This window comes from Setaria viridis, chromosome 8, assembly GCF_005286985.2.
Source record: "Setaria viridis chromosome 8, Setaria_viridis_v4.0, whole genome shotgun sequence".
NCBI classification, from domain to species: Eukaryota; Viridiplantae; Streptophyta; class Magnoliopsida; order Poales; family Poaceae; genus Setaria; species Setaria viridis.
In genome coordinates, this window is record NC_048270.2 from 11972826 (window position 1) to 11997360 (window position 24535).

A 24535-nucleotide genomic window follows, 5' to 3' on the forward strand; every position below is an offset into this window, starting at 1 on the left:
ATATGCTACAGCTTTGCGCCCGTTAAACATCCATACGGGTTCAATTGTCTCAGCTGCGGACCGATATGGATCGTTTGTTATCTTTGGGCCTGTTGAGAGCTTGTTCGTTCTGTTCTGTTGGGGGCATGTTAAAGGGTCTTGTTACATTAAGCCCGGTACTAACCTGCATTTCTTACATTCAGCCCGGTCCAGTAACTGCCCTGTTCGTGGCTTTCCTTTTTTGAAATTTCACAGCTAAAGTCCAATCAAAAGGCCTAAAAGAACAACAAATAAAAAGGTCGCATGCAAATTTTTAGGGTGACAACGAAAATACATATAAAAAATAAAAAGTTAATTTGAGGGAAGTAGAAAAACACATGCAAGTATGCAATGGAGATATGCAATGTAGCTTAGTCCCCATAATTCTTAGGGATTGATCCCAACTCAGTATGGTTGGAATTTGTCACACCTTTGTAAGGGTATAAAAAATCAGGTAGAACACACAAAAAGAAGGGAAAACTCGTTGAATCATCTAGATGAAATTATAAAAACCTAGCCATCAGGAAGCCACATTCATGTTTTCATGATAAGCAGAACCTTACCCCAGTATCTACCAAGCTCCACATCATTTTCGCCTTCTGTCCTGCAAAATGGAATTCAAGGTTTCAATACCATAACTGTGAAAAATAAATCCAAGGATTTGAATGCTTGTTCTCTTCATCATGCATAGTCCAATTGCATTCATTAAAAAAAACAATGTATTCTGTATAAAACCAGGGCATGTTTGATAAGAAAAATGGACGCCACAGATAGAAATAGAGGGAAGGGTGGAGACTAGAGTCTAGACCTTGACAATGAAGCCATGGACAGAGCTAACGAGCTTGGAAGAACGCTCTGCTGCACCCATCTTTGCCTCAAGCAACTTTCAAATGGTTACTTGGACAAGGTGCTGAAGAAAGGATTGTCAGAGAAAATTTAAGTGATAATACTCGGCAAAACAACATGTAAAGAAAGGAACATACATGTACATCTAACAATAGAAACTTCACGTACTGTAGTGTATTATGGAACTAAGTTTCATAAATCAAGTGTGCGTAGTAAGTACTTTCGCTAATCTAAAAACAGGAGTATTTAGGGGGTTAAAAAGAAAGTTTAGAGAGAGGGAGAGATGTTAGAAAAACTGAGCATTCAAGCATTTTATGTTGTATCTTTAGTGTTGCAGCTTAGTGACACATGCTATCCTGGTGTCAGTAGTGGTAAGGTGTGACAAATGCTCTGTAAAAACAGGAGTATTTAGTGAACTACTTTAAAAAATAGTTAAGATATACAAATAAATCTTCCTTGTACTTAAAGATTTAAATTTGTGTAATCAAGAAAAAATTACACTAAAAAATTTAAAAATACAGTATATGATATATATATTAATTCAAACCAAATAGCAAAGTGGCCTCCAGATTGTGTAGCGGCAACCAAAGCAAGCTCCATGACACCCATGGTAACAACAAGCAGCTTGCCAATAATATGATCCATAAGACATAAATATGAGCATGCCACGGAAACTAATCAAGTCCAGCGGTTATATATAGTGGGAATGATATCTATCTGAAGAACATCCATCCAATGCAAAATAACACATTCTAAAAACATTTGTCCTAACACTGCAGTTAATGATGGAAATGTTGTCACTGAAACATATATTCCTACAAAAATATATAAATTATCTTGGTTAAAGAACTGCAGATGAGGAATACTACACTTAACTATCACTGTAAAAAAGATACTGAGCTATTTTAATTATGTGAGTTAAAGAGCATCATGTAGACTAAAAAAAAGGATGGATTTCTACAGGTATGAGCTCATCACAAAAAAAAAGACTGAATGTTACAGTTTATTCTAAATAATTTACACTATAATGCATGCAGAAAATGTAGTGGGTTTATAAGAAATTGATCTCTACTATGTATATATTTAATGGGATTTTTAACTAATCAAGCCTCATACACATGCTGCTTTGGGAAAGCAACTTTGATGTTCCAGTTTGAAATAAAAAAACATGCATATATCAGGAAGCTTTCTTATCTATAATGCACTGTTAAAAAATGGAACATGCAGGAAAAAAATGTTGGCATAACAGAGAAATAATTGATGATACAATTCTAGAAAGATGGAGCTAAAGATAGCTTAGACTTTTGTGATATGCAGTTAGGCGCTATGCTAAATCAAAGAAATGCAATCTCCCTCCCTCACACACACACAAAAACATCCATAGTTGTTAAGACCATTGGACTCTTATAGAAATAAGAAAATGCCAACATGGTGTGCCACAGAAAGTAACTATGATGCTGCAAAGCTGTCCAGATCCGAGTATATATACAACCAAAGGCCATAGGCTAATTCAAAGAAGCTGCTGTAACAACTAAGTTTGAATGTGCGTAAGCAAATATAGAACATTCAGTCTGTTAGATGGATTAGCTCACCCACAAGAGTCCAAAAAGGAATACAACAAACATAAACACACCCATTCTACATGACCAATTTGCTGTCCACACAAACTAAACCACTACAACATTGAATAATTCGAAGTTTCAGATTAACAGAGCATATAGCTAAACACATGGATATTGCATGTTGAATTTGCTGTCCCCGCAAACTGCACGACGAATCAATCAAGGAGACATATCTTGCACTCGACATAGTTTTTTTTTGAAATTGTGGACCCGGCTGAGATTGCACTCGAGATAGTTGCAATAACCAATGAAAATGAGAAGGATAAGTGGAGATTAATCAATCAATCCCAATGCCTATGCAAAATTAACACGCCTTACTACAAATCTGAACCAACTGCGTAGGCAGACACGCTGCAAGCTAAAATATTCAGATTCGAAACCTAATCACAGAAATCACGAGTTACAAATCATGCTCCATCGATCACATGGTCCAACGAATGCACACAGGAAAATGCAGAACAAAAAAACTACATGATGGGGTCAAGCAGGAACAAAGTACCACTTAGGCCTCGTTCGTTTCACCGGGATTGGATTCCAGCTAGGATTACTTCCAGGTCCGGTTTGAGTGATTCCACCCGTGTCACTCAATCCGGCCAGGATTCATTCCAGGAGTGAGGAGGTACGGTTTCAATCCAGGCCATTTAATGTAGAAGGATTCCAATCCAGACCGGTTTTCGTTCCAGGCCAGACTAAAATGAACAACACTTTCAATGCAAGTCTGGCTTCAAACCGCACCACTTCAAACCACCTGGAATGGACCTCATTCCGGATCAATCCGGTGAAAACGAACGAGGCCTTAGGGGTTTCACATCCAAGCAACCAAATCAGAATGTTATGTAAAAAAAGAGAAGAGGAATGAGGCCTTCGTCCCGCCGAGCGGTCCCGGCAGGAAATACTCTGCCACCTCGATAGGAAGCCGTGCTCGCGGAGAGCCTCGCCGCTGACCTCGAGGAGACCCACGATTCGCCGGCCGTTCGTCGTCGCCGCGACTCCTGATTCTCCCCCCTCCCGAATCGCCTCTCTCCCCTGGTGCCTCGCCCCGCGGAGATGAAGAGGAACAGCAGGAGAACGAACGGTCGGTGAGTCACGCGAACCTTCGGATCCCCTCTAAACGGGTTTCCAGTTTCAGATCCGAATCCGTGAAAAAAATCTTGGGATGTTAACGGGTGGACAAAGCTGAGGTGCGGGCCCGAAAAACAAAAGAGAATATCACCCGTGTGGTCGATCCAGCGGCTGTAGAGAAAAGGTGATTGAGGGCAACCTAAAAAACAAACGATTGAAGTCTAGCAAATCTGTAATTTGTAATATTCTATTTAATCGCAACATAGGTCAAACTACAATCATTCCATTGCCATACTACTACTAAGTATGGGAGTCCGCTTTTCAATTTACTCTTCTAATAAGATATAAAATTCTAGATCCCAAATTTCCAAATGCGAAAGAAAACGCGTAATGCAATTTATTAATCACAATTCGTTGCACGACTTGTAAAAAATTGAGAAGTGCATGTACTATATCCAATAAAAAAAAGCTGATATTACAGTTAACAGGAAATAGAGCATTATACTTGTATTCTTCGGAAACATTGTTTTTTCAAAAATGCAACACACACCACCCCAGTCAGAGTTTGTAAATGCCGCATTTACTCATTTTTCTCTGATAAACTAGAACAATAATTCTCCTAATTATTACGCCAGCAATGCAATTACATTGTTACCATCTTTTCCACACAGCTACAAAGACAAAAAAAAAAGAAAGAAATCCTCTTAAAAAATGTAGACAACAAGTAAAGAAAACTTTCAGCCTTGGGCTCGTTTGGATTTCTTGACGAGGCTTGCCTCACCTGGCTGGTCAAGGAGAGCCAACTGAGCTCGGGGTTTGGATCGCTTGCCAGCTGCATCGGTGTTCGTGAAAGCTAGATTTTCCCTTGCTTGCTCGGGCGAGCCGTATCACCTCTCCACCGCTGGCAAGACTCTCTTTGCTGGGCAAGGTCAGGCGAGGACAGCTAGCAAACAAGCCAAACACGCCCCTTATCTCCCTTTGCTCCCGCCAAACTCACGGGCTATTCCCAACCGCTGAAACCCCGGCGCGGCCATGGCCGCCTCCGCTCCCCTCCGCCTCCTTTCCCCCTCCAGCTCGCCGCGGTCGCCCCAAGACCCGAGCCCCAGGCCCGTGCCTCCCCTCCACGCATGGCTACCCCGCCGCCGCCAGCTCCGCGCCGTCCGCTGCGCGGCGTCCCTGCCGCCGCCGCCGCCGCCGCCGCTGTCGTCGCTCGATCTGCCGCTCCTCCCGTTCCAGCCCGCGGAGGTAAGGTCTTCGGATGGGATACTTGTTTGGGTGTTCAGGTTTGGGTTAAAACGGATTCTGTAGGCTGCCATTGCCGACGTTGAGGTCGATTATTGGGCAAAGTGGGTGGCACATCGAGCGCAATCAGTGGGTTTCATTCGGGGAGGATTTGGGGACCAGTGTTTCGGTGGTCTCGGATGGGTTAGGTTGTCCAAATTAGTGAACCACAGAACCAACCAGGATTTCTTTGCTATAGAAAATTACTTTCTAGAACCTGAACCCCAGAACCAACTGCCCCGGGTCTGCCTGAAACTGTCTTGAAAAAACGTGAGGAGGCTGTTATTTTTTTAGTTTTGTTCATTCTTCCATATGAACCATGGATATCAAGTTATCCACCAATGCCAGTATGTTCAGTCTGCAAAATGATGGCGCTATCTAGTTGGTTGGCTTGTAGCATTTATTTTTCCCTCCCCTTGCAAGATGCCAAGAAAATGCCTGCTACTAGCAATCGGCATTTTCGACAGTGCTGCGAGGAAAGATATTTTCGTGCAGCAAACAAATTTGATATTATATCGTACTGTGTTGATTCAGTTTACCTTTGTTATAACTGAAGATTTCTGACCAAATTCGGGGACTGATTGTGGATAACAAGATCTGAACAATTTCTGATCTACAAATTTGCATTATGTATTTGTATTCATTGAATTCTTTCGTAGCATCATATGAGTTTTTTTGCATTAGTATTCGTTATTTTTCATTGAATATAATCTGCACTTTGCATTATCAGTAAAACCTAATGAAAATGTTATAGGTGCTGATACCATCTGAATCCAAGACTCTGCACTTGTATGAAGCAAGATATATAGCATTGCTAGAGGAGGTATGAACCGTTTGTTCACTCCATAGATTCTTATTACTTTATATTTGATTTCTTTCTGTATGAAGTAACCCATTTTCTCTTCCACTTAAACATCCTTCAACTGCACTTGTGTAATCTACCATATAACAGAGGCACACTTTAGAAGCTTTTCCATGATATCCTTAACCAAAATACATGTTATCATTTCTTCATCAAGTAATTTTTTTTTGTTTGGTTTATATATCAAATTTGTGTCCACCTAATTTTCTTTTGAGATATCTTTTTTTTTTTTGGATCCACAGGGAGCAGACATAGAAACATGGTATGAAGAAAATAGTGATATGGTTTTAATTTTGCCTGGAAAATTGCGTATGTAGTTCCTAGTTAACAAGTATCCCAAACTGTATAGATGTGATTTTGGTACATCCTTGTTGACAGACAAGATCTTCGGATTTCTTTCTTCAGATAGTGACAATTCAAACCATGTGTGAGTATTATGCAACATCATTACTGATTTTTTTTGTAAATATTTACTTAACAGGCCTTGAACAAGAAGAAAAATTCTTTTGTTCACTTTGTACTTGATCCAGTTGTAGATAGCTCTACTAAAGCTTCATTTGCTGTAAGATATGGTTGCTTGGTGCATATAGAAAGTGTAAGCTCTTGTCCTTCATGTGGCACCTTTCTATAAGTTTGCTTACAGGAAAGTTCCACTCTATTTCTCTGGTCACTTTCTGTATTGATGGTCTGTCTTTAGTGTAGGTTCAAAAGCTGGAGATTGGAGCACTGATATCAATTAGAGGAGTGTGTCGAGTAAACATTTCAAATCTTTTGGATGTAAGCTCTTTCCTTCTTTTTTTTTAAAAAAAGAAATGTTATTCCAATTCTGATGTTCACATCTTATCATGCATATTCTCAGGTACTCTTTGAGTAATATCTATGTATACTGTTAGAAATAATCAGCATGTATTCCTAGGGGGCCAATAGGCTCATATAAGTAGAGTACAGGTGGTGGTACATATGCACATAACCCCTTATACAATGGGGTATATACAGAGAGGTAAACATATCTCTAACACCCCCCCTCAGACTCATGGTGGATCTACAACACTGAGTTTGGAGAGAAAGTAACTATGTTGTGCATGAGTCTGTGCCTTCGTGAAGAAGTCAGCAACCTGGAGTTCCGAAGGCACATACTGAAGAACAACCACCTGATCCTGAGCCTGAGACCGAACAAAGAAGGCATCAACACCAATATGCTTGGTAAGCTCATGCTTCACCGAATCTCGAGCAATACTGATAGCCCCTATACTGTCAGAGTGAAGAGGAGTCGATCCAGTCAAAGGAACACCAAAATCCTCAAGTAGCCACTGTAACTAGGAAAGCTCTGCTGTCAACAACACCATAGCGCGCAACTCAGCCTCTGCACTAGAACGGGAAACCGCGGTCTGCTTCTTAGTCTTCCAAGCAATGAGAGAACCACCCAAGAAAACACAGTAAACACCATAGTCAGGAACCAAAGGAGAAGGCTCAGGAGACAAAACCACAGCAGAAGAAAAAATAAAGAAGACTTTGTAGGCAAAGGTACAAGGCTCGAAGGAGGCGCAAGAGTAATAGGTGTATCGGGAAAAGTCAAGAAAGAAAGCGGCTCGACCAAAGACGACTGTGAAACATCAGAGGAAGGATGAGTATAGAATGGACGAGACTCATCAAAGACAACATCGCGAGAAATCCGCATCCGACAACTGACAGAATCCCAGCAACGATATCCCTTATGCTCAGAACTATAGCCAAGGAAAACACACTCAACAGACTGTGAAGTTAGTTTGGTACGCTTCCGAGGTGGAAGAAGAACGTAGCAAACACAACCAAATAGTCTAAGCGAAGAGTAGTTAGGTAGACACCCAAAAAGACGCTCAAACAGAATCCCCCCTGAAGGGCAGCGGAAGGTTGAATGTTAATAAGATGTGTGACAGTAGAGACAGCCTCAGCCCAAAAATGAGGAGGAATAGAGGAGGCAATCATGAGTGCACGCGTGGTCTCAAAGAGGTGATGGTGTTTGCGCTCGGCTAAACCGTTCTGCGCATGGGCACCTGGACAAGAAAACTAAGGAAGGGTCCCCTGAGAGTCGAGGAAAGCACGGAGAGGTCGAGAAAGGAACTCACCAGCAGAATCAGCACGGAAAGCATGAATAGACGTGGCAAGCTGAGAACGAATCATAGTAGCAAAGCATCGATATATGGGTAGAACCTCGCTACGAGAGGACATAAGATAAATCCAAGTATAGTGAGAGAAATCATCAATAAAAATTAGATAGTAACTGTGACCCCCTTTCGAAGAAAAGGGAGCAGGACCCCATACATCTGAGTGGACTAAATCAAAAGGACGTTGAGAGACAGACTCACTACTACGATAAGGAAGCTGAATATGCTTTCCCAACCAACAACCCTGACACGAATGAAGAGAAACATCTCCTGAGATAGGACCAAGAAGACCACGATGAACTAATGAAGATAATCGAGAACCACAAACATGACCAAGACGATGATGCCACTGTTGAAATGTGCCTGTGGAAGAAGTAGCAAGACCGGCAGCAGCGGAAGGAAGACGAAGCCAGTCAAGCTGCCAAAGGCGCTGAGAGTCACGGAGCCGGCGGCCAATACCAATCAGGGACTCCGTGCGACGATCCTGAACAAAACAAGAATCAGAATCAAGGATAACACGACAACCATGGTCAGTGATCTGACCTGCGTACATGAGCTGCAAGGTGAGTTGGGGAACATAAGAAACAGAAGGAACATGAAAAGAAGTCTCAAGAGATCCCCGACCAGCAACAGGAAGAGAAGTACCATCCGCAATGAGTACAAAAATAGGTAATGAAGGAGAACGTAAGAAAGAAAGAATAGAAGAGTTCGAAGTCATATGAAAAGAAGCTCCAAAATTAAGAATCCATGGAAGAGTACCTAACTGGGAAGAGGGTGGACTCTCAATGCTGGAAGACACTTTAGCAGAACCAGCAGAACCTGTAGCAGCAGAGGGGGAGGAGACGCACAAGTGACGAAGCAGCTGCAGAATCTCCTGCTGAGTATCGTCGGTAGTCGAAGATGAAGCAGGAGACATAGTAGTCATCGAAGCTGGAGAAGAAGCACCAGGAGGACGACGATGATGCTTCTTCTTCCTGTAGCACTGGGACTCCCAATGGCCAGCACGATCACAATAATCATAGTAAGGATGGCCTTTACGAGATGACGAAGCACGTGAAGCAGCAACCAAAGAAGCCGTCGAGGAAACAGATGTTGTCGACGAAGCTGGCGTAGAAGACCCTGTAGGTGAAGCCGCAAGCACTGTGGGCACTGGAGGAAGCGGCAGAAGACCAGCATCACGAAGACGAGTCTCCTCGGAGCGAACAGCAGTGAGCACCTCCACGAGCGAGACACGAGGGTGACGTGCAAGTAGTTGAACGCGGCACTGCTCGTACTCCGGTCGAGGCCGAGTGAGGAACTCGTAGACACGCCAGAAATCACGCTCAGCTCAGAGAGCGCGACAGCAGTCACAGGTACGACAACCAGCAGTGCAGAGAGTGTCCAACTGGCGCCATACAGCAGACATCTGAGCATAAAAGGCATCGACAGTCAAATCTCCCTGCTGAAGTGTCTGCTCCTGACGAACCATTGAAAGGTAGAGGACATCTCCAGACGGTTCATAGCAACGACGAAAATGAGACCACATCTCAAAAGCAGTAGACAAACCAACAATCTCAAAAGCAAACGGAGAATGCATACTGGCGACGAGGATGGAAGCAACACGAGCATCATCATCAACCCACTGAGTGTACAATGCCAACCGATCGCGATACAGATCCAAGGCCTCCTGATATGCAGTAACCTGCTTGTCGTAGGCTGAGGAAGTAGCAGGATCCTTCGTTGGGTCAGAAGGAGGCACAGGCTCTGGGCAGAGCCGCAACAATAGGGCAACGAAGATCACCACAAAGAACACCCTAGAGACGAAGACCGCGCATGTGCACCCTTATAAACTCCATGTAATTGGTGCCATCGAAGAGCAACGAACAGCGAGGAACAGAGATGGTGCCGCCTGTAGAAGCCATCAGAAGTGCAGACAGCGAGCGGGCAGCCAATCCTATCGAGACAGGGCAGGGGCGATCCAACCAATCCAGTCTCTCGGGCGATCCGATGGCCAATCCACGAAGAGGATCACGAGCAGACAGTAGTAGGCGTCTAGCAAATCCAGTTGAGAACCAGCAGAAGCAGGCAAATCCAGAACGCAAGCGCACAGAGGGTCGGCAGGTGGACGGCCGGCGGAGGCGGCGCACGCACAGGAGGCGGTCGGACGGCCGCCGCCGCTGGCAGGCGCAAGGGAGGCGGCCGAACGAGCAGGCGGTGGACGGGGTCACGCAGCACCGATGGGGCGGTAGACGAGCGGGTAGGGGTGGGGTCACGCAGCACCGGGAGGCGCGACGCGAGGAAGCCGTCGCTGACGGAAAATAAATTGAGGAACCGGCGGCGGCGGCAGAAGCTGATGAACCCTAGATCGATTTTGGCTCTATACCATGTTAGGAATAATCAGCATGTATTCCCAGGGGGCCAATAGGCCCATATAAGTAGAGTACAAGTGGTGGTACATATGCACATAACCCCTTATACAATGGGGTATATACAGAGAGGAAAACATATCTCTAACATATACTACTTCACATATTCTATAAATTGTGTTTATAATACCTTCAAAGTTCAAACACCAACTTTTGCTTCATATACGAAGTTACGAACCGGTGAATTAATTTTGATATCTTTGAGAGGTAGGAGATGTCAAGCTGAATTCTAGTGTTATAGTCGGATGTCCTCATTGTCACTATGCCTTGCCTTGTGATGTTTTAGTAAACCATCATTCCAATTCTGATTGAGATACGTAAATGCTCTGGTTCTTTAAGCTTATTTGTTGAAACTATAAGGTAGTAGATCAGAATGATTTTGCACTACTTTTGAAGGATTCGACACGGCCAAGAACAAATTACAGAAACCCTGAATCACATCTCTGTCTTCATTGATCCAGATGGAGCCCTATTTCCGTGGTACTGTTTCTCCATTGATTGATGAGCATTATGAGTGTATTGGATTAGGGACAAGAATTTCCAAGCTAAGAGAATCTATGTGCAATTTACACAGCCTGCAAATGAAGCTGAAGGTTCTATCAATATCTTAAGTCCATTCTGCAATTTGCAAATGTTAAATAATTCTTCTTATCGTAGTCTTCGTTTTTCAACACTTCAAATTTAGGTGCCTGAGGATGAACCACTGCAAACTAACATCAGGGCGTCTCTGTTGTGGTCGGAGAAAGAAAACTATGAAGAGTATAATGAGTCTTTCATCCCTGGATTCCCAGAACGTCTCTCCTTTGCTGCGTACCAAACAGTTTCAGGTGAAGTTCCACCCTCTTCTCAACCACTTATTAGTTCAGAATCTTCAGGTCTTGTAGTATTGACCAAACTTTCACTGTTCGTCAATATCTTTGAAAATTGCCTGTCTTACATACAACGACCAGCCAAAGACATCATGCACACATAAAACAACTGTCAGTAGACCTGATACATGGATGCATAGATATCTGACACTGAAACTGTAAACTTCAGGTATGTCAGATGCCGAACTTCTCACGCTGCAAAAATACAAGATACAAGCAATGGATTCAACAGACACTCGAGAAAGACTAAACAATGCAATCGAGTACGTAGAACATAATATCGGGATGATAGCCGCAAGGCTCGCAATTCAGAATATATGATCATCAGTGCCGTTGTTCGACCCATATGCTAAATGATGTCCATGATGCTAACTCCATTTGGTCAAAGACTCTGACCTCAAACCTTCTCTAATTTCTTAACTGGATACCGGGAAGGTCTGGCACAATCTGATTTTCTGACACAACGTTGATGTACATTCAGAGAGCAGTATTAAGATGAGCACCATAATGCGAAGTTCCACATCACTTGGGTCGGATAGCAGAAAGCACCATAAATTGTTCAAATAACTGTTACAACCTTATTCCACTGATAAATCATACAACTGTTTACCAGGTACCAAAATAAAGCACTAAACTGTTTGATCAAATAAATCCAAATACCAAAGGCTGCATCTTTGGTACGAACTTTTAATAATGTCTAAACGAGAAAAGAAAAATGATTACGCGGAACAGTTTTCCTGATTGGATTTATGTCGGCAGCAGATAAATGATATCACGGAAAAATAAACCTGACAAACAAGTAGAGCTTTCACGATGCAACCTTGCTATTTCCTGTAACACCGGCACGAAGATCAGGTACTCCTCTCTTGACCTACTTCTTTGGTTCTTTCGGACCTTCAGCCAAGTTGACGCCAAAGAGAAGGATGGTACCAAGTCCGCGGTTGCCAGGCACTATCTCCTGTGGTGGGTTCTCCTCTTGATTCTGGGAGGGAAGTGCAGGAGAGACATCGATGCCGAGGAGACAGATGGAACGTTGCTCATCGTTGCCAGTTGCCACAGCTCTCTCTTCTGGTGGATACTCTTGATTCTGCGAGGGGAATTGAGGAGAGGTGTCGGAGCCGAAGGGACGGATGGAGCGATGCTCACCATTACCCGGCGCCATTGCCAACTCTTGTGGTGGATTCTCCTCTTGATCCTGCGAGGAGAATGCGCGGATGGTGCGGCCTGCACGGTTGCCAGGCGCCACCGCAATCTCTTCTGGTGGATTCTCCCCATGATTCTGCAAGGGGATTGCAGGAAGGAAGCTGCTGGTCGTTGCAGGGAGTGACCATGACCATGAGCCAGTGGCAGCAGTAGCAGCTGAGACAAGACCAGGCACAGCAGGATTGCTGGTCATTGCCATCCGTTGCACTGGATTCAGCGCTGGAAGTGCAAGGATGGCGCTTCCAGCAGAATCAGGAAAAAACGACCTGCAGCGCATGGCGTTGGCAGTGCCATGGACGGCCGCAGCATTGCTGTTCATCGCTGTCGCTTCCGAGGGCTCCAAAGCATTCGCCGGAGGGCGAGGTGTGGAGGAGCTGCTGGTGTTGCTGGCCGAACCGATCACCAGGCCACCATAGTGCACCCTCTTCCTGTGCCAACCCAGCGCCTGCCCGGTCGAGAACACGATGTCGCACACCGGGCACACGTGCCGACCGCTCCTGCATGCCGAGGGGCTCTGGAGGTTCGGCATCACCATGCTCTTCTTCTCCTTGGACCTGTGACCATTGGCGTGGCCTCCCAGCGCCTGAGGGGTGTAGAACGTCTCGCCGCAATCCGCACAGCTGTAGGGTCTGCGCGGGCCTCTCTTGCTCTGACCTCCAATGGCAATAGCTTTGCCGTAGCCATAGCCATAACCGCCACTGCTGTAGCCAGCTGCAGCCTTGCTGTGGCCGGCACTGCTGTAGCCAGCCACAGCTTTGCCGTGGCCACCATTGCTATAGCAAGCTCCGCCTTCATGTAAGGCGTTCTTCCCCTTTACCGTATCAGCTGCAGTTGGAGCGGCAGGAGCTCGTGGCAGTGGCAGAACAGCTGCCGCATTTGTGCCGTTGACAACATTGTCGTCGTCGCTGCTGTCGTCGTCTATGACTATAACCTCGGTGGCAGCTGCAGGAGCTCGTGCCATTGGCAGCACTGGCGCCACATCAGGAGCTGAGCTTGCAGTTGGACCAAACCCCATGACGGCGATGACAGGATTGGCGTTCCCAGCGTCACCGCCAGTGACGTTCATGGCGTTGTCATTGTCACTGTCGTCATCCTCTATGGCTATAACGTTGTGAGCAGTAACAGTAGACTCAGAGACGGTTACCTCTGGATTCTCGGCTGCGGGGACGATAGCTTGGTTGACGTGGCCGTCGTTGTGCGCCCCAAACACGTGGCCCGCCTGGTGGGTGCGCAAGGACACGAGGTCCTCCCTGCCGCCCACACCGACTTGAGTCCCCCGGCGCCGGAACTCCATGACCGGCGACCTGGCTGGATCTGCCAGATCTTCACCGGCGGCATGGATAGGGCTCCGGCCACGACGCGAGGTGGCACCCTGAACCATCGGAAATGGAAGAGGGGGCTCATCGTGGCAAGGCTCCATCTTCACGGTTGCCCGTTTTGGCTTTGGCTTCTTCCTTACCTTCTTAGGCGTGGGCGCCTCCTCTTCCGAGGAGGAGGCGCTGCGTGGCCTGTGCTGCCACCTCTTGTGCCCTTGCATCTTCTTCTCTCGACCAAAGGTCATGGTGCAGTTGGTGCACAGGTACGGCTCCGCAGCGACGACGCCAAGACCGGCTCTTGCCGCATCTCGAATGAGGCAATATGCCTCACGCGAACACAGCGATGGTGAACCATGCTGCTGGACGGCTGCCTCCTCCCTCCCATGACCGCCCGCCAAAGGTTCGGAAGGAGGCTCCACACCCCTGCTTCTAGAAGCTTCGCCCTCATGGGGGCGTTCGGGGAGTTTCTCATGCGGCGACCGTGGTGATTCAGATCCATAGCTCTGGAGAGCAGCCGCATTCTCGTTGGCTCCTACAACACTACCCTCTTCTTGGTCGGGCAGCTGCATGGTGCGGAGACGGATGCGGACAATCAACCGGCGCCCCATTGATTCACCCTTTGGTGGCGGTGGTGGTGGTGGCGGCGGCGGAGGCGGCGGCGGCTCCTCACTTGGTGACATGGATGGTAGGTGGGAGAGGGTAGGGTTTAGTTGGAGGATTTTTGACTTTTGTGGTAGTATTGCGAGAGGAGGTCCCTTTTTATTAGCGGTGCTGGTGACTTGGACTACTGGAGTTGTAAGGTAAGCATTAATTAGCTTATTTCTTGAAATCTTTTTTTGAGAGTGAATATTTGGATTTAGCCTTGAAAAGTAGGAACCATATATACCATGTCCTTAGCTTTGGAATTTGAATTTGTGTCTTCTGGAGATGTTTATGCTTGGATCTTACAAACGCATTTCAGAATGATCAATAGAAACGTGAGTGAAACATAAGCCATTTGCTATAATTCTTCCCGACGGAATATGCATCCACATTCTCCTAAAGGATCCCAACTCAAGGAAGGACCAACCATCCCTCTTTGCAGAAAGCAGTAGCCTATATCCAAAGCCACACATAAGTTGCTAGTGCAACGCAGCCATGCCCGACTGGTGACGTAACACAGAAGTTGTGGGCGATTCTAAGGAATTTAAAACCATACAAAAAGGTGCTATATATATAGCCATTTGAAAGAAACTTTGAAGTCGTTGTTTTTATCCCTCTGAAATGTGCATCTATTCAATTAAAAATTCTGAATTCTGATGTATCACACTAACATTTTGTTCACTTTCTACGTTTAAAGTACATAATCTGTAGTTGACGGTGCCCAAAGGGTTCATTCAGAAGTAGAATTTCGTGTTTGGGGTGATGTAAAGGAAACATGACTCTAGTTCTCACGCACATCCCCCCACTTTTCCCAATTAACACACGGCTATATTTGCTCAATTTTGGGGTAGCTAATTAGACACCAAACTCGAACTAGACCTCCACCTTGACAGCATCATGTTTCATTTCGAGGACATCCCTGAGCATGTTGTTCACTTAGAGGTAACAAACGACCGTGGGGATCAAGGCAAACACAAAGCAGCACTCAAGTGCTGGTGATCAGGTTTTACATCAAGCAAATATACAGAGAAAATTTGTGACAAAGCCTACATGCAATAGAAAAAACCGATGACATCACTGTACAAAATCCGACAACGGCAGTTGCTCGCACAATGCAACCCAGCACTGCCCTTTTTGATCCTGTGCACAAGCAGAACCCGAAGGGTTTAGATGCTTCTAGAAACATGTTGATTGCACTCGTTTCAAAGCATCCACCATCCCAAAATGATCAGGGAGTCAAACCCCTGGTGCTGTTGCTCGGCAACCTCTCCCAGCTGGAGCCACCAGTACAAGAAGGGTAAGTCCTGCATTGGGGGTATATTTATGATGACCTATTGGACGCAGCAAGAGAAACCACATCTGACACCTCCCTGCTAAAGGCACAGCTAAGAAACAAGTGGTTGATCGTTTCAGTTGCTTGTGAGCAGAAAACGCAAGTTGTCGAGTTTTGTAGGCCATGACGTTACCAACGGTCTGCCGTCCAGCAATTGCTTAGCAGAGCTAGCCAAAAGAAGAACCAGCATTTTGGCGACACCTTCGATTTCCCTAGCTCCCCTGGAATGCCGCACTGCCCATGGAAGAAGAAGGCCCGAGGTAGGCCGAGGAGGACAGGTATTGCTGATCAGCAGACTGTTGCCAGATGAAACAATCCTGAATGTCTGATAGCAGCACAACTGATTCGACTCTGTCCCAAATGTGGAGGTAATCAAGGATTGCAGACCCAAAGTATAGATTTCCATTTGGCACTAACACTACGGGCTGGCCCGAGCACGACACGAAGAAGCACGGCCCGAAAACGGCCCGGCCCGTGAGCCATCGTGCCAGTGCCAGGCCCGGCATGGCGTTAGTGCCATGTCTGGGCCGCCAATTCGGCCTGTAGTGCCGGCACGGGCACGGCACGCTTAATGGGTCGGCCCGCATAAGGCACGGCCAAACGGCTATCAGCCGTCGGATCCGCCGCCCCCGCTCCATCCGACCGTTGGATCCGACCGTTGGCGGGAGCGCGCATATAAGGGAGGCCGACGGCGCGCGCACCCCCCATCGGTAACCCTAGCTCATTTGCGCCGCTCCTCTCTCTCTCTTCGCTCGCTCTCCTCTCTCTCTCCGGCTCTCTGGCTCTCTGCCTCCCTCCCCGGATCCCCTCCCTTCTGCCCTTCTCCTCCCCCTCCGGTGGCCTCCGGCCTCCGCCGGCACTTGCACACGGCACGGCCATGTATACTCCTATCACCTATGGCTATTCTTGATCTCGCATTCTCGCTTCGCGTCGTCCTTCTCGTCATCTCCGTGTCGGCCTCGCCAGGTCTCGGCCCCGCGTCGATCTCACCGGATCCGCATTAGAACTTGCCGGATCCGTAGTCGGTCTCGCTGGATCTGTGCTTCGTCAACATCGCCGGCGACTCCGGTGCTCCGGCTATCAAGGTAGGAAACCCTAAACCTAACCCTAACCCTTGCTCAATCGACCCCTTATCCCTAACTGGCTAATCCTAACTCTTGTTTTTGTGTAGCCGTTGAGGAACCGGGGCGCGGGCGTGTGACGATGGCCGGATCCGACGACGACGAGACGGTTCAGGGTGGGTCAAACCAAGAGAGACGGCTTTGCGGGTTGGCCGGAGATGATGACGAGGATGACATGCGCGAGGATGCCGCCGAGCTCTTCGGCCGTGTGGCTCAACCTCCCATCATCCTCGAGCCATGCGATGACCAAGCAGTGGACGGGGACGGGGAAGAGAACAACGGTAAGCACTCACGCCCCTCTACCTCGGCCGTGTGGCTTGATTTCAAGAAGATATTCAAAATGGTGAACGGTAAGAAAGTAAGGTATGGAGCTAAATGCATCCATTGCTCTAAAGAGTACTCTGGGCGCTCTAGTGGTGGCACTGGTCACCTCACCCGCCATAGGGATAGATGCCCTAGAAGGCGTGAGAAAACTCACATGTCTCAGTCACAAATCTCTTTTAATCCTGATGGTAGTATTCGTAATTGGGAGTATTGTCCTATAGTTGCCCGTACTCAACTTGTTAGATTGCTTGCTAGGCTTGATGTTCCTGTCTCTTTGGGTGAATCTTATGCATTTGAAGATTACATTAGAACTGCTCATAATCCTAAATTTGTTGCAGTATCTAGGCAAACCACCACTAGAGACCTGCTAAAATACTTCAATGATTGCAAGGCTAAGCTTGTTGAGATTGTGAAATCTGCTGGTGTTAATTGTGTGTGTCTAACCTCTGATATTTGGTCTGGTAATGCCAAAGAGGACTACCTCAGTGTTGTTGCTCACTACATAAACTCTGATTGGCAACTAGAGAAGAGAGTGCTTGGTCTTAGGCTGATTGATTGTTCACACAATGGTCAAAATATTGCTGATCGTGTTGCATCTGTGCTTGATGACTATTGTTTGACTGAAAAAGTTTTTGCTGTTACTTTGGACAATGCATCATCTAATGTTTCAGCCATGCAAAAGCTTAGACCTGTTCTTTCTAAATATCTTGGTATTGAAGTTGTGGATGATGATAGGGATGACAATGCACATTCAATTAATTCTTTGTTCTTGCATCAGCGTTGTGCATGCCATATTATCAATCTGATTGTTAAGGAGGCTCTAACTGCTCTTAAGCCATTGATTGAGAAGTTTAGAATTGCAATATCTTTCTTAAACTCATCTAATCAGAGAATTGCTGCATATAAAAGTTATTGCATTGCCACTGGTGTTAGGCCTAGAAAGTTTCAGCTAGACATGGAAGTTAGGTGGAATTCTACATATCTAATGCTTAAGCATTTGTTTCCTCATAAGGTCCCATTCACAACTTTCATCGTTGCTCAATATCCTAGGGTTGAAGGTGATCAGTTGCTTTTATCTGATGATAATTGGGCTATGGCAGAAAAAGTGCTAAGATTTCTTGAACTGTTTTATGATGCTACAGTTACATTATCTGGTGTGTACTATCCTACATCTCCACTTATGATTCATTATCTTGTTAAGATTGCTATGCACTTAAAGAATTATGCTAATGATACTCACATCAGACATGTGGTTCAACCTATGATAGACAAGTATAACAAATACTGGAGGGACATACCTTTGCTTTATTCTTTTGCATTCATCCTGGACCCTAGAGCTAAAATGAAAGGTTTCAATAGAGTGCTCAGGAGGTTGGGTACCCTTACCAATACAGATTACAGTGCTTACCAGGTTAGCACTAGAGCTCGACTTACTGATGTCTACAACAAGTATGAGGAGAAATATGGAGGTGTTAGGTTGAGGAGGACTGTACCTCCTAACCTATCTGGTAAGAAAAGGTCTGCTTGGGATGAAATTTATGATGATGATGATGTTGATTCTGCTGGTGGCATGCATTCTCTAGTTGCTACTCTAAGCATGGCTAGAGATACATCTGCAACTGCCCTTTTGCATGCTGCCAGTTCTTCAGGTGGTAATGTTTCTGAACTTGTTTCTTACTTGGACTGTGACACAGTGAACCATTTAGATGATGATTTTAACATCTTGAACTGGTGGCATCAACACAAACTCACATATCCAGTGTTGTCAACCATGGCTAAGGATATATTAACTGTTCCTGTTTCAACCATATCTTCAGAATCCACTTTTAGTATGACTGGCAGGATCATCAAGGAGCGGTGGAGGAAGCTAAAGCCTGACATGGTGGAGATGCTCACCTGCATCAAAGACTGGGAGGCTGCAGAAGCAAGGCTGCAACACATGGTGGAGGACAAGGAACTTGAAGAAGCTTTTGAAGAACTTTATCTTGATTAGTTATCATTTATGTAATGGGACTGTAATATTAAGTACTGGACTCATGGACTGTGATGAACTTTATAATTGGAGCTGGGCTGCACTCTTTTTTCCTGTCTAGGGTTTCTCACAAGGGTGAGTTTTACCTAGATAGGTTTTTAATGAGGCAGCCATTGCACTAAAGCTCCCAATAAAATGTTATTTTGTTATCTCTATGACTGTGTGACTGGGTTGTGACTTGTGACTTTGTTACAAATTTGTGAATACAACAAGATAAGTTCTCCACTACTTGTGAATCTTATTAATTTTGGATTGTGCTTGTAATTCTGTGTAAAAAGAGTGGTATTGTGGTAGGCACACTTAGTGCCAGGGCCGGCACGGGCACTTCAGTGCCGCCGTGCCCTGTGGCACGGCACGGCACGCTAACTGCCTGTTAGTGCCGTGCCTGTGCTGACAGTTAGGCACGGCGGCACTACACCGCACGGCATGGTTAAGTACTCGTGCCATATAGTGCCGTGCCAGATAGTGCCCGTGCCAGTGCCGTGCCGGGCGGCCCGGCTGGCCAACTATAACCCAAAGGGGTTCCAGGATGGCCTCTGCCACCATTCTGACATTCTTGATCCATTTTGGAATGGCCTATTACAGAAATGTGGCTAGCCGATCATATTGGTTGTCCATCCATCCACTTTTGTGGTTCTAGAACAGAGCTTGAGAACAATAGCCAACCTTGACCGCGTTCGAGGCATCAAACATAGCATGAACTATCTTCTCCGTTTTTCGTGGCAATGACGACCAGGTTCTTGAGCTGTTCCAGTCATCGAAGCCATTCCCACTGGAGCCACAATGAGAAACCCTGGATGGCAGGACAGCTGCCAACATTGTGTGGCCGGTTTCAGCAAAAGGATGCAAAATTTACAACCCTTTACACTAGCAGCCGAAAGTCACGCTTCCGCAGCTTGTAGGTCGACTACGGAGCTCCAAGGTACATGGAAACTCCACTATTTAGCACAGGAAGAAACTCCACCCAGTAGGAATCAGAACACACAATTGGTGTCATCTGGAGGTTTGTGAACAAGCTGATGGATATTTGTGATCTAATCATAAAAACCTAGAGAACAACTTTTCATGTACATATGTGATTAGGACTCATGTGCTGTAATCGGCAAGCACACCTAAGCGTAACCAACTAGGAGTCGATCCCGGACCTATGGTGCTATGTATGAATGGGAGGGGTTCCCCGTGCATCATTCTAATCTCGTTATTAGCCTAAACCGATTAATTAAGGCACTGTAGGGGTTCGAAGCTCGACCTCCACAATCTAGGTCAAGTTCATCAAAGGTGACATCCAGGAGGTTGCCGTTCATCATCAACATCAAGTTCTTCATCAACCGGGAGCAACAAGCTCTTGATCCGGTGAAGATCACGTTATTAAATCAACACCAACATCTACATCAACTCAGGGAGCTCCCATGGCATCTTCTAATGCTGGTATAAGATCTACCCACCAAATTCCGTATATTAGATCAGCATGTACTTAGGCTATGTGATCCAGTGATTTACGTGCTACTTATGTTAATTAGCAAATGCTAACACAAGTCACAGGCCCCGCAAACATATGGACGATTGCTCAGGTTACTTTAAGGTCCGGCTTCCTTTTTGTGATGTGTACCACCACTACTGGAAACATGACAAAAAGGTATAGTCATAGAAGAAGCCAAATTTGTCATAAGGAAAGTCTTGTGAATACTTTTTGTTCGTAAAAAACAGAGCGTGATGTTTGTTTCATCATGACGAATCAGCAAAAAGGCACAAAACTACTTCCATCGGTGATAAAATGACTTAGCTCATAGAAATGTTTATGTTTTAAAACTGAAAGAATTCCTAGGTCCACGTGTCATTATCCATGCTGGCAAGTGACGTGGCACCGTCCACACTGGCACATGATGTGTCAGCGGACATATGTCATACCATGGGATGGCCACATGTTGAGACATAATCAGTCCACGTGTTTAGTTCACAATGAGCCACATATCTTTGCATGTTTGGCCCACATGTTGACATATGATTGGTTCATGTGTCTGTTTCCCATAGGCCCACGTGCTAGTTTCTTATAGGTCCACGTGTTCGTTTCCTATAGGTTTGTGTCCCCTTTTTTTTATAGAGCCATGTCATCGTACTTGATTGGTCCACGTGTCCATAGATGATTGGACCACGTGCCTACACTTGGTATGTCCACGTGTTTGCACCTCACTTATGCACGTGTTCAAACCTAATTGGTCCATGTGTCCGAACACTACTAGAAATAGTAGCTTCCATGATGTTTTGCGTGTGATGTTCTAAAACTTTGTCATTGAACATACTACATCTATGATGAAAATCCCGTGTTCATCATAGTTCATTGGCGGCAGCCCTCAGGCACTACGGAACTATGACGAAAGTAAAACAAGCGTTATAGAACAACATCTCATATCATCACAAAACGGTGCACCATCAACCCCTCGTGTTCGTGACAACGTCAACTCATCATAGAACCGGTGGGCCACATGTAGTGTTGGGACCCATAGGTCCACTTGTGATGCCAGAGGGTTCAGCGTGTCTACATGGCTGCCACGTGTAGCGACTAGGACCCGCCGGTCCACATGTTAGGGCTGTGGGTCAAATATGTCAACACCGGGTCCACTAGAGAGGTGGGACTCGATCATCCATGTGTACGAGTGCGGGCTCAGCAAGCCGATGTGGCTAACACGTGTAACTGTGGGTCCCATTGACTAGTCCAACATGTCTACCTGGCAGCCACATGTGGTGATTGGGACCCAATGATCCATGTGTTAGGGGTGTGGGTCAAATATGTCAACGTGGGGTCCACTGGAGAGGTAGGACCCGGCCATCCACGTGTACGAGTGTGGGCTAGCAAGCCGACATGGCTACCACGTGTAAATGCTGGTCCCGTTGGGTGGGTTTTGGTGGTCCACGTGTACACTCAGTGGGTGTAGCAGGTAATCGTGGCAGCCACGTGTAGATATGGGGCCTGCTTGCATGGTGCAGCATGTCCACATCGTGGCCACGTGTGATAACGGAGCCCACAGATAACAAGATCTCGGCCTATTTCAAAGTCAGACCTGAGATGAAATTGCTAAGATGAAATTGCTATGGAGCCAGTCCAAGTTTGAGTGAGCCACCAAGATCCACTCGATCTGGCCAAGGAAGAGAAACAGGTCCACGTTGAATAACATGTCTGCCAAACGTGCACTAGAAGGGGAGGGGAGGAGGCGGCAGCGGGGAGCTAGAGACCAAAGAGGGAGAGAGAGGTCTGCGGGGAGGAGGAGAGAGGGGGAGAGAGGGCGGTGGGGAAGGGAGTGGAGGGTTAGGGTTCGGGCCACGTGAGGGGGGGAGGGGGTTGTTGGCCGGTTGGGTGGTGAGAGGGGGTGCCTCGGGATGGTTTCTGTAAAAACGACAGCACCATTGAATTTTCTCTTCTTCATATCGAAATAAATTTTAGTGTGAGGATCTATTTGTAAAAATATGCATGTGGTTGCTGTACGAGTTGGACGTGTTGGGTTGGGTTGCGATTCCTATAAAACTGGAGGGCATTTTTGCAAAACATCCGGAGCCACGGCTGAACGCCATGCATCCGCTTTTTTCACACGGAGCGCGGGCCTTTAATCAAGCTGATTGCTAGAGACATGGATCTGCTTGTGGCCTAGTGATATGGTACCATTGTTGTACCACATTCCTACAGCGACATGGATCTGCTTGATATCATGGTGCTGCCTGCTGGGATGACAATGAGAATATGAGATGGGCCACATACTGGACATATGTTGATTCATCTATTGGTACTCATCACCCTCCAATCAAATTGTGACACATCACACATATAGCCGGCTAGTTTGCTCCTTCCACCGCATCTCAGCCATCCATCTATTTTAGCACTAATCTTGAACAAACCTAACAGCCCGGCGACCAATCATTCTACTGAGGAATTCGCCGACCATTTGGTTGGCAACTTAGTTACCCCTCTCACGCTCTATATCCACATGTGATGTGTGATTAGTGGAAAAAGATCCATCGGGCCAGATTTGTGACCACTCAGTAATGATACTGCTGACCTAACCCAGAGCTAGCTGATTCTTCAAAATGCATCGAGGCGTAGCAGATGATTGGACATCTAAGGGTACACCAACATTTCGACTACTGAAGGTATAAAGCTCAGATCTTAATTCTAGGATCTAAGCTTTTGGTCACCCCATGAATAAAAAATAGGCACTCACGCCGATCTTGGGTGGTATAACGGCCCATTTAATCACGTCGTGACCCTTGGCATGACCAAATTCTTTGTGTGGTATTCCAAAAAGGGGTTAAATGTTTTTTCTGAGAGAACTGAAGGGGTTAGGTGTTGTGAATTTCTGAGCGTTAGTTGGTATTAAAATATTAAATAGGTTAAAAATAGAACTTTTGCCAGTACTATCTATCTTATTCTGTATTCTTTCACCACGGCGCACCTCCGGATATGGCCTGACAACGAGCAACGACTGCCCTCCTCAGGCCGCCTTATCACACGTAAAAAAGTATCACAGCGACACACAACGGCGTCTCGACGTAGATATAAGGTGATGAATATGTTGTAACAACTCTTAGCATAAAAATGAAAATCTTAAAACCGAAAATGACAGCATGCATTTACACATGATATACCTCGGTGAGCACACGCTTCTTAGCTGATGCAAAGTCCGGTGCACGGATCAGCAGATATAGCTTCTTTACATCCGGCTGAACTCGCAGTATCTTCTCAACAACCACTGCATTTTACATGTATGTTTACACAATATTGAGTGAAGGTAAACATACGAGTTAATGTAATTTAACAGGAAACGGTAAAAAATTAGCTACCATGTATATATACTTGATGTGCCGTTATGAACAAGCACTGCATTTTGTACATTTTTTGCTACGATGAAATAAATCAACTGAGTGTAATAAACACAAATAAAAATTGCTCAACTATACGATATAGATCTGTACAATTTGGTACTTTTTTCCTGAAACAAGAAGCATATATATACTTTTGCAAAGGAAGCCTGTTGAACCAGTGACTAGAATACTCTTGTCTCTGAAATGTTAGATGTATATGTACTGTTGGTGATTTACCTTTTCTATTAGGGGGTTTTCTGTATATTTTCCCCTTCTTGTACCTGTATATATATAGGCCTAGAGCTCCTGATATGAATACAAGTGCTATTCCTAACATGGTATTAGAGCCGAACTAGGGTTAGATTTCTTCCCAATCTGCCTTAGGGTTCCTTTTTTCCCCGCACGTTGCACTTGCGTGCTCTTCTTCTTCGTCAGCTCCGTCCGCCGCCCGTCTGGCTCTCCACCCGCCGGACTCGTTCTCGTCGGCCTCGTCGCCTGCTCTTCCCCCGCCTTCTCCGCTCGCGCCGCCCCGGCGCCCCGCCGGCTTCACCGCGCGCCGCCCCGGCGCCCCGCCGACCTCTCCACCCGTGCCGCCTCGGCGCCC

General features: G+C 46.1%; 1 protein-coding gene and 1 long non-coding RNA gene across 6 annotated transcripts; one reads left to right on the forward strand and one right to left on the reverse strand.

Annotated features, from left to right (window-relative positions):
- Window positions 1-363: 363 nt before the first annotated feature.
- LOC117834163 (uncharacterized) lies at window positions 364-3671 on the reverse strand. The gene is made up of 2 exons (XR_004635721.2): window positions 827-3671; window positions 364-622 (listed from the first exon to the last, which is right to left on the reverse strand). It is a non-coding gene; the product is annotated as an uncharacterized lncRNA (long non-coding RNA).
- Window positions 3672-4446: 775 nt separating this feature from the next.
- LOC117833383 (uncharacterized) lies at window positions 4447-19229 on the forward strand. 5 transcript variants are annotated; one of them, XM_072295560.1, is made up of 8 exons: window positions 4447-4793; window positions 5584-5652; window positions 6173-6286; window positions 6394-6468; window positions 10702-10833; window positions 10926-11067; window positions 18099-18202; window positions 18450-19229. In XM_072295560.1, exons 1-7 carry the CDS (start codon window positions 4581-4583, stop codon window positions 18158-18160), a joined length of 807 nt encoding a protein of 268 aa, XP_072151661.1. In that variant the 5' UTR covers window positions 4447-4580; the 3' UTR covers window positions 18161-18202; window positions 18450-19229. The 5 variants fall into 5 exon arrangements, with proteins under 5 accessions (XP_072151661.1, XP_072151662.1, XP_072151660.1 ...); XM_072295561.1 differs by having other exon boundaries at window positions 18460-19229; XM_072295559.1 differs by having other exon boundaries at window positions 18099-19229.
- The last annotated feature ends 5306 nt before the right edge of the window (window positions 19230-24535 follow it).

What these genes read in the sequence shown, in the direction of transcription:
- LOC117833383 (XM_034712853.2), top strand. Translation starts at nt 4,581, where the DNA reads ATGGCCGCCTCCGCTCCCCTCCGCCTCCTTTCCCCCTCCAGCTCGCCG. An exon ending in ACATTTCAAATCTTTTGGAT is followed by an intron (nt 6,469 to 10,701) that starts GTAAGCTCTTTC and finishes TCATTGATCCAG; the next exon opens with ATGGAGCCCTATTTCCGTGG. An exon ending in GCCTGCAAATGAAGCTGAAG is followed by an intron (nt 10,834 to 10,925) that starts GTTCTATCAATA and finishes CTTCAAATTTAG; the next exon opens with GTGCCTGAGGATGAACCACT.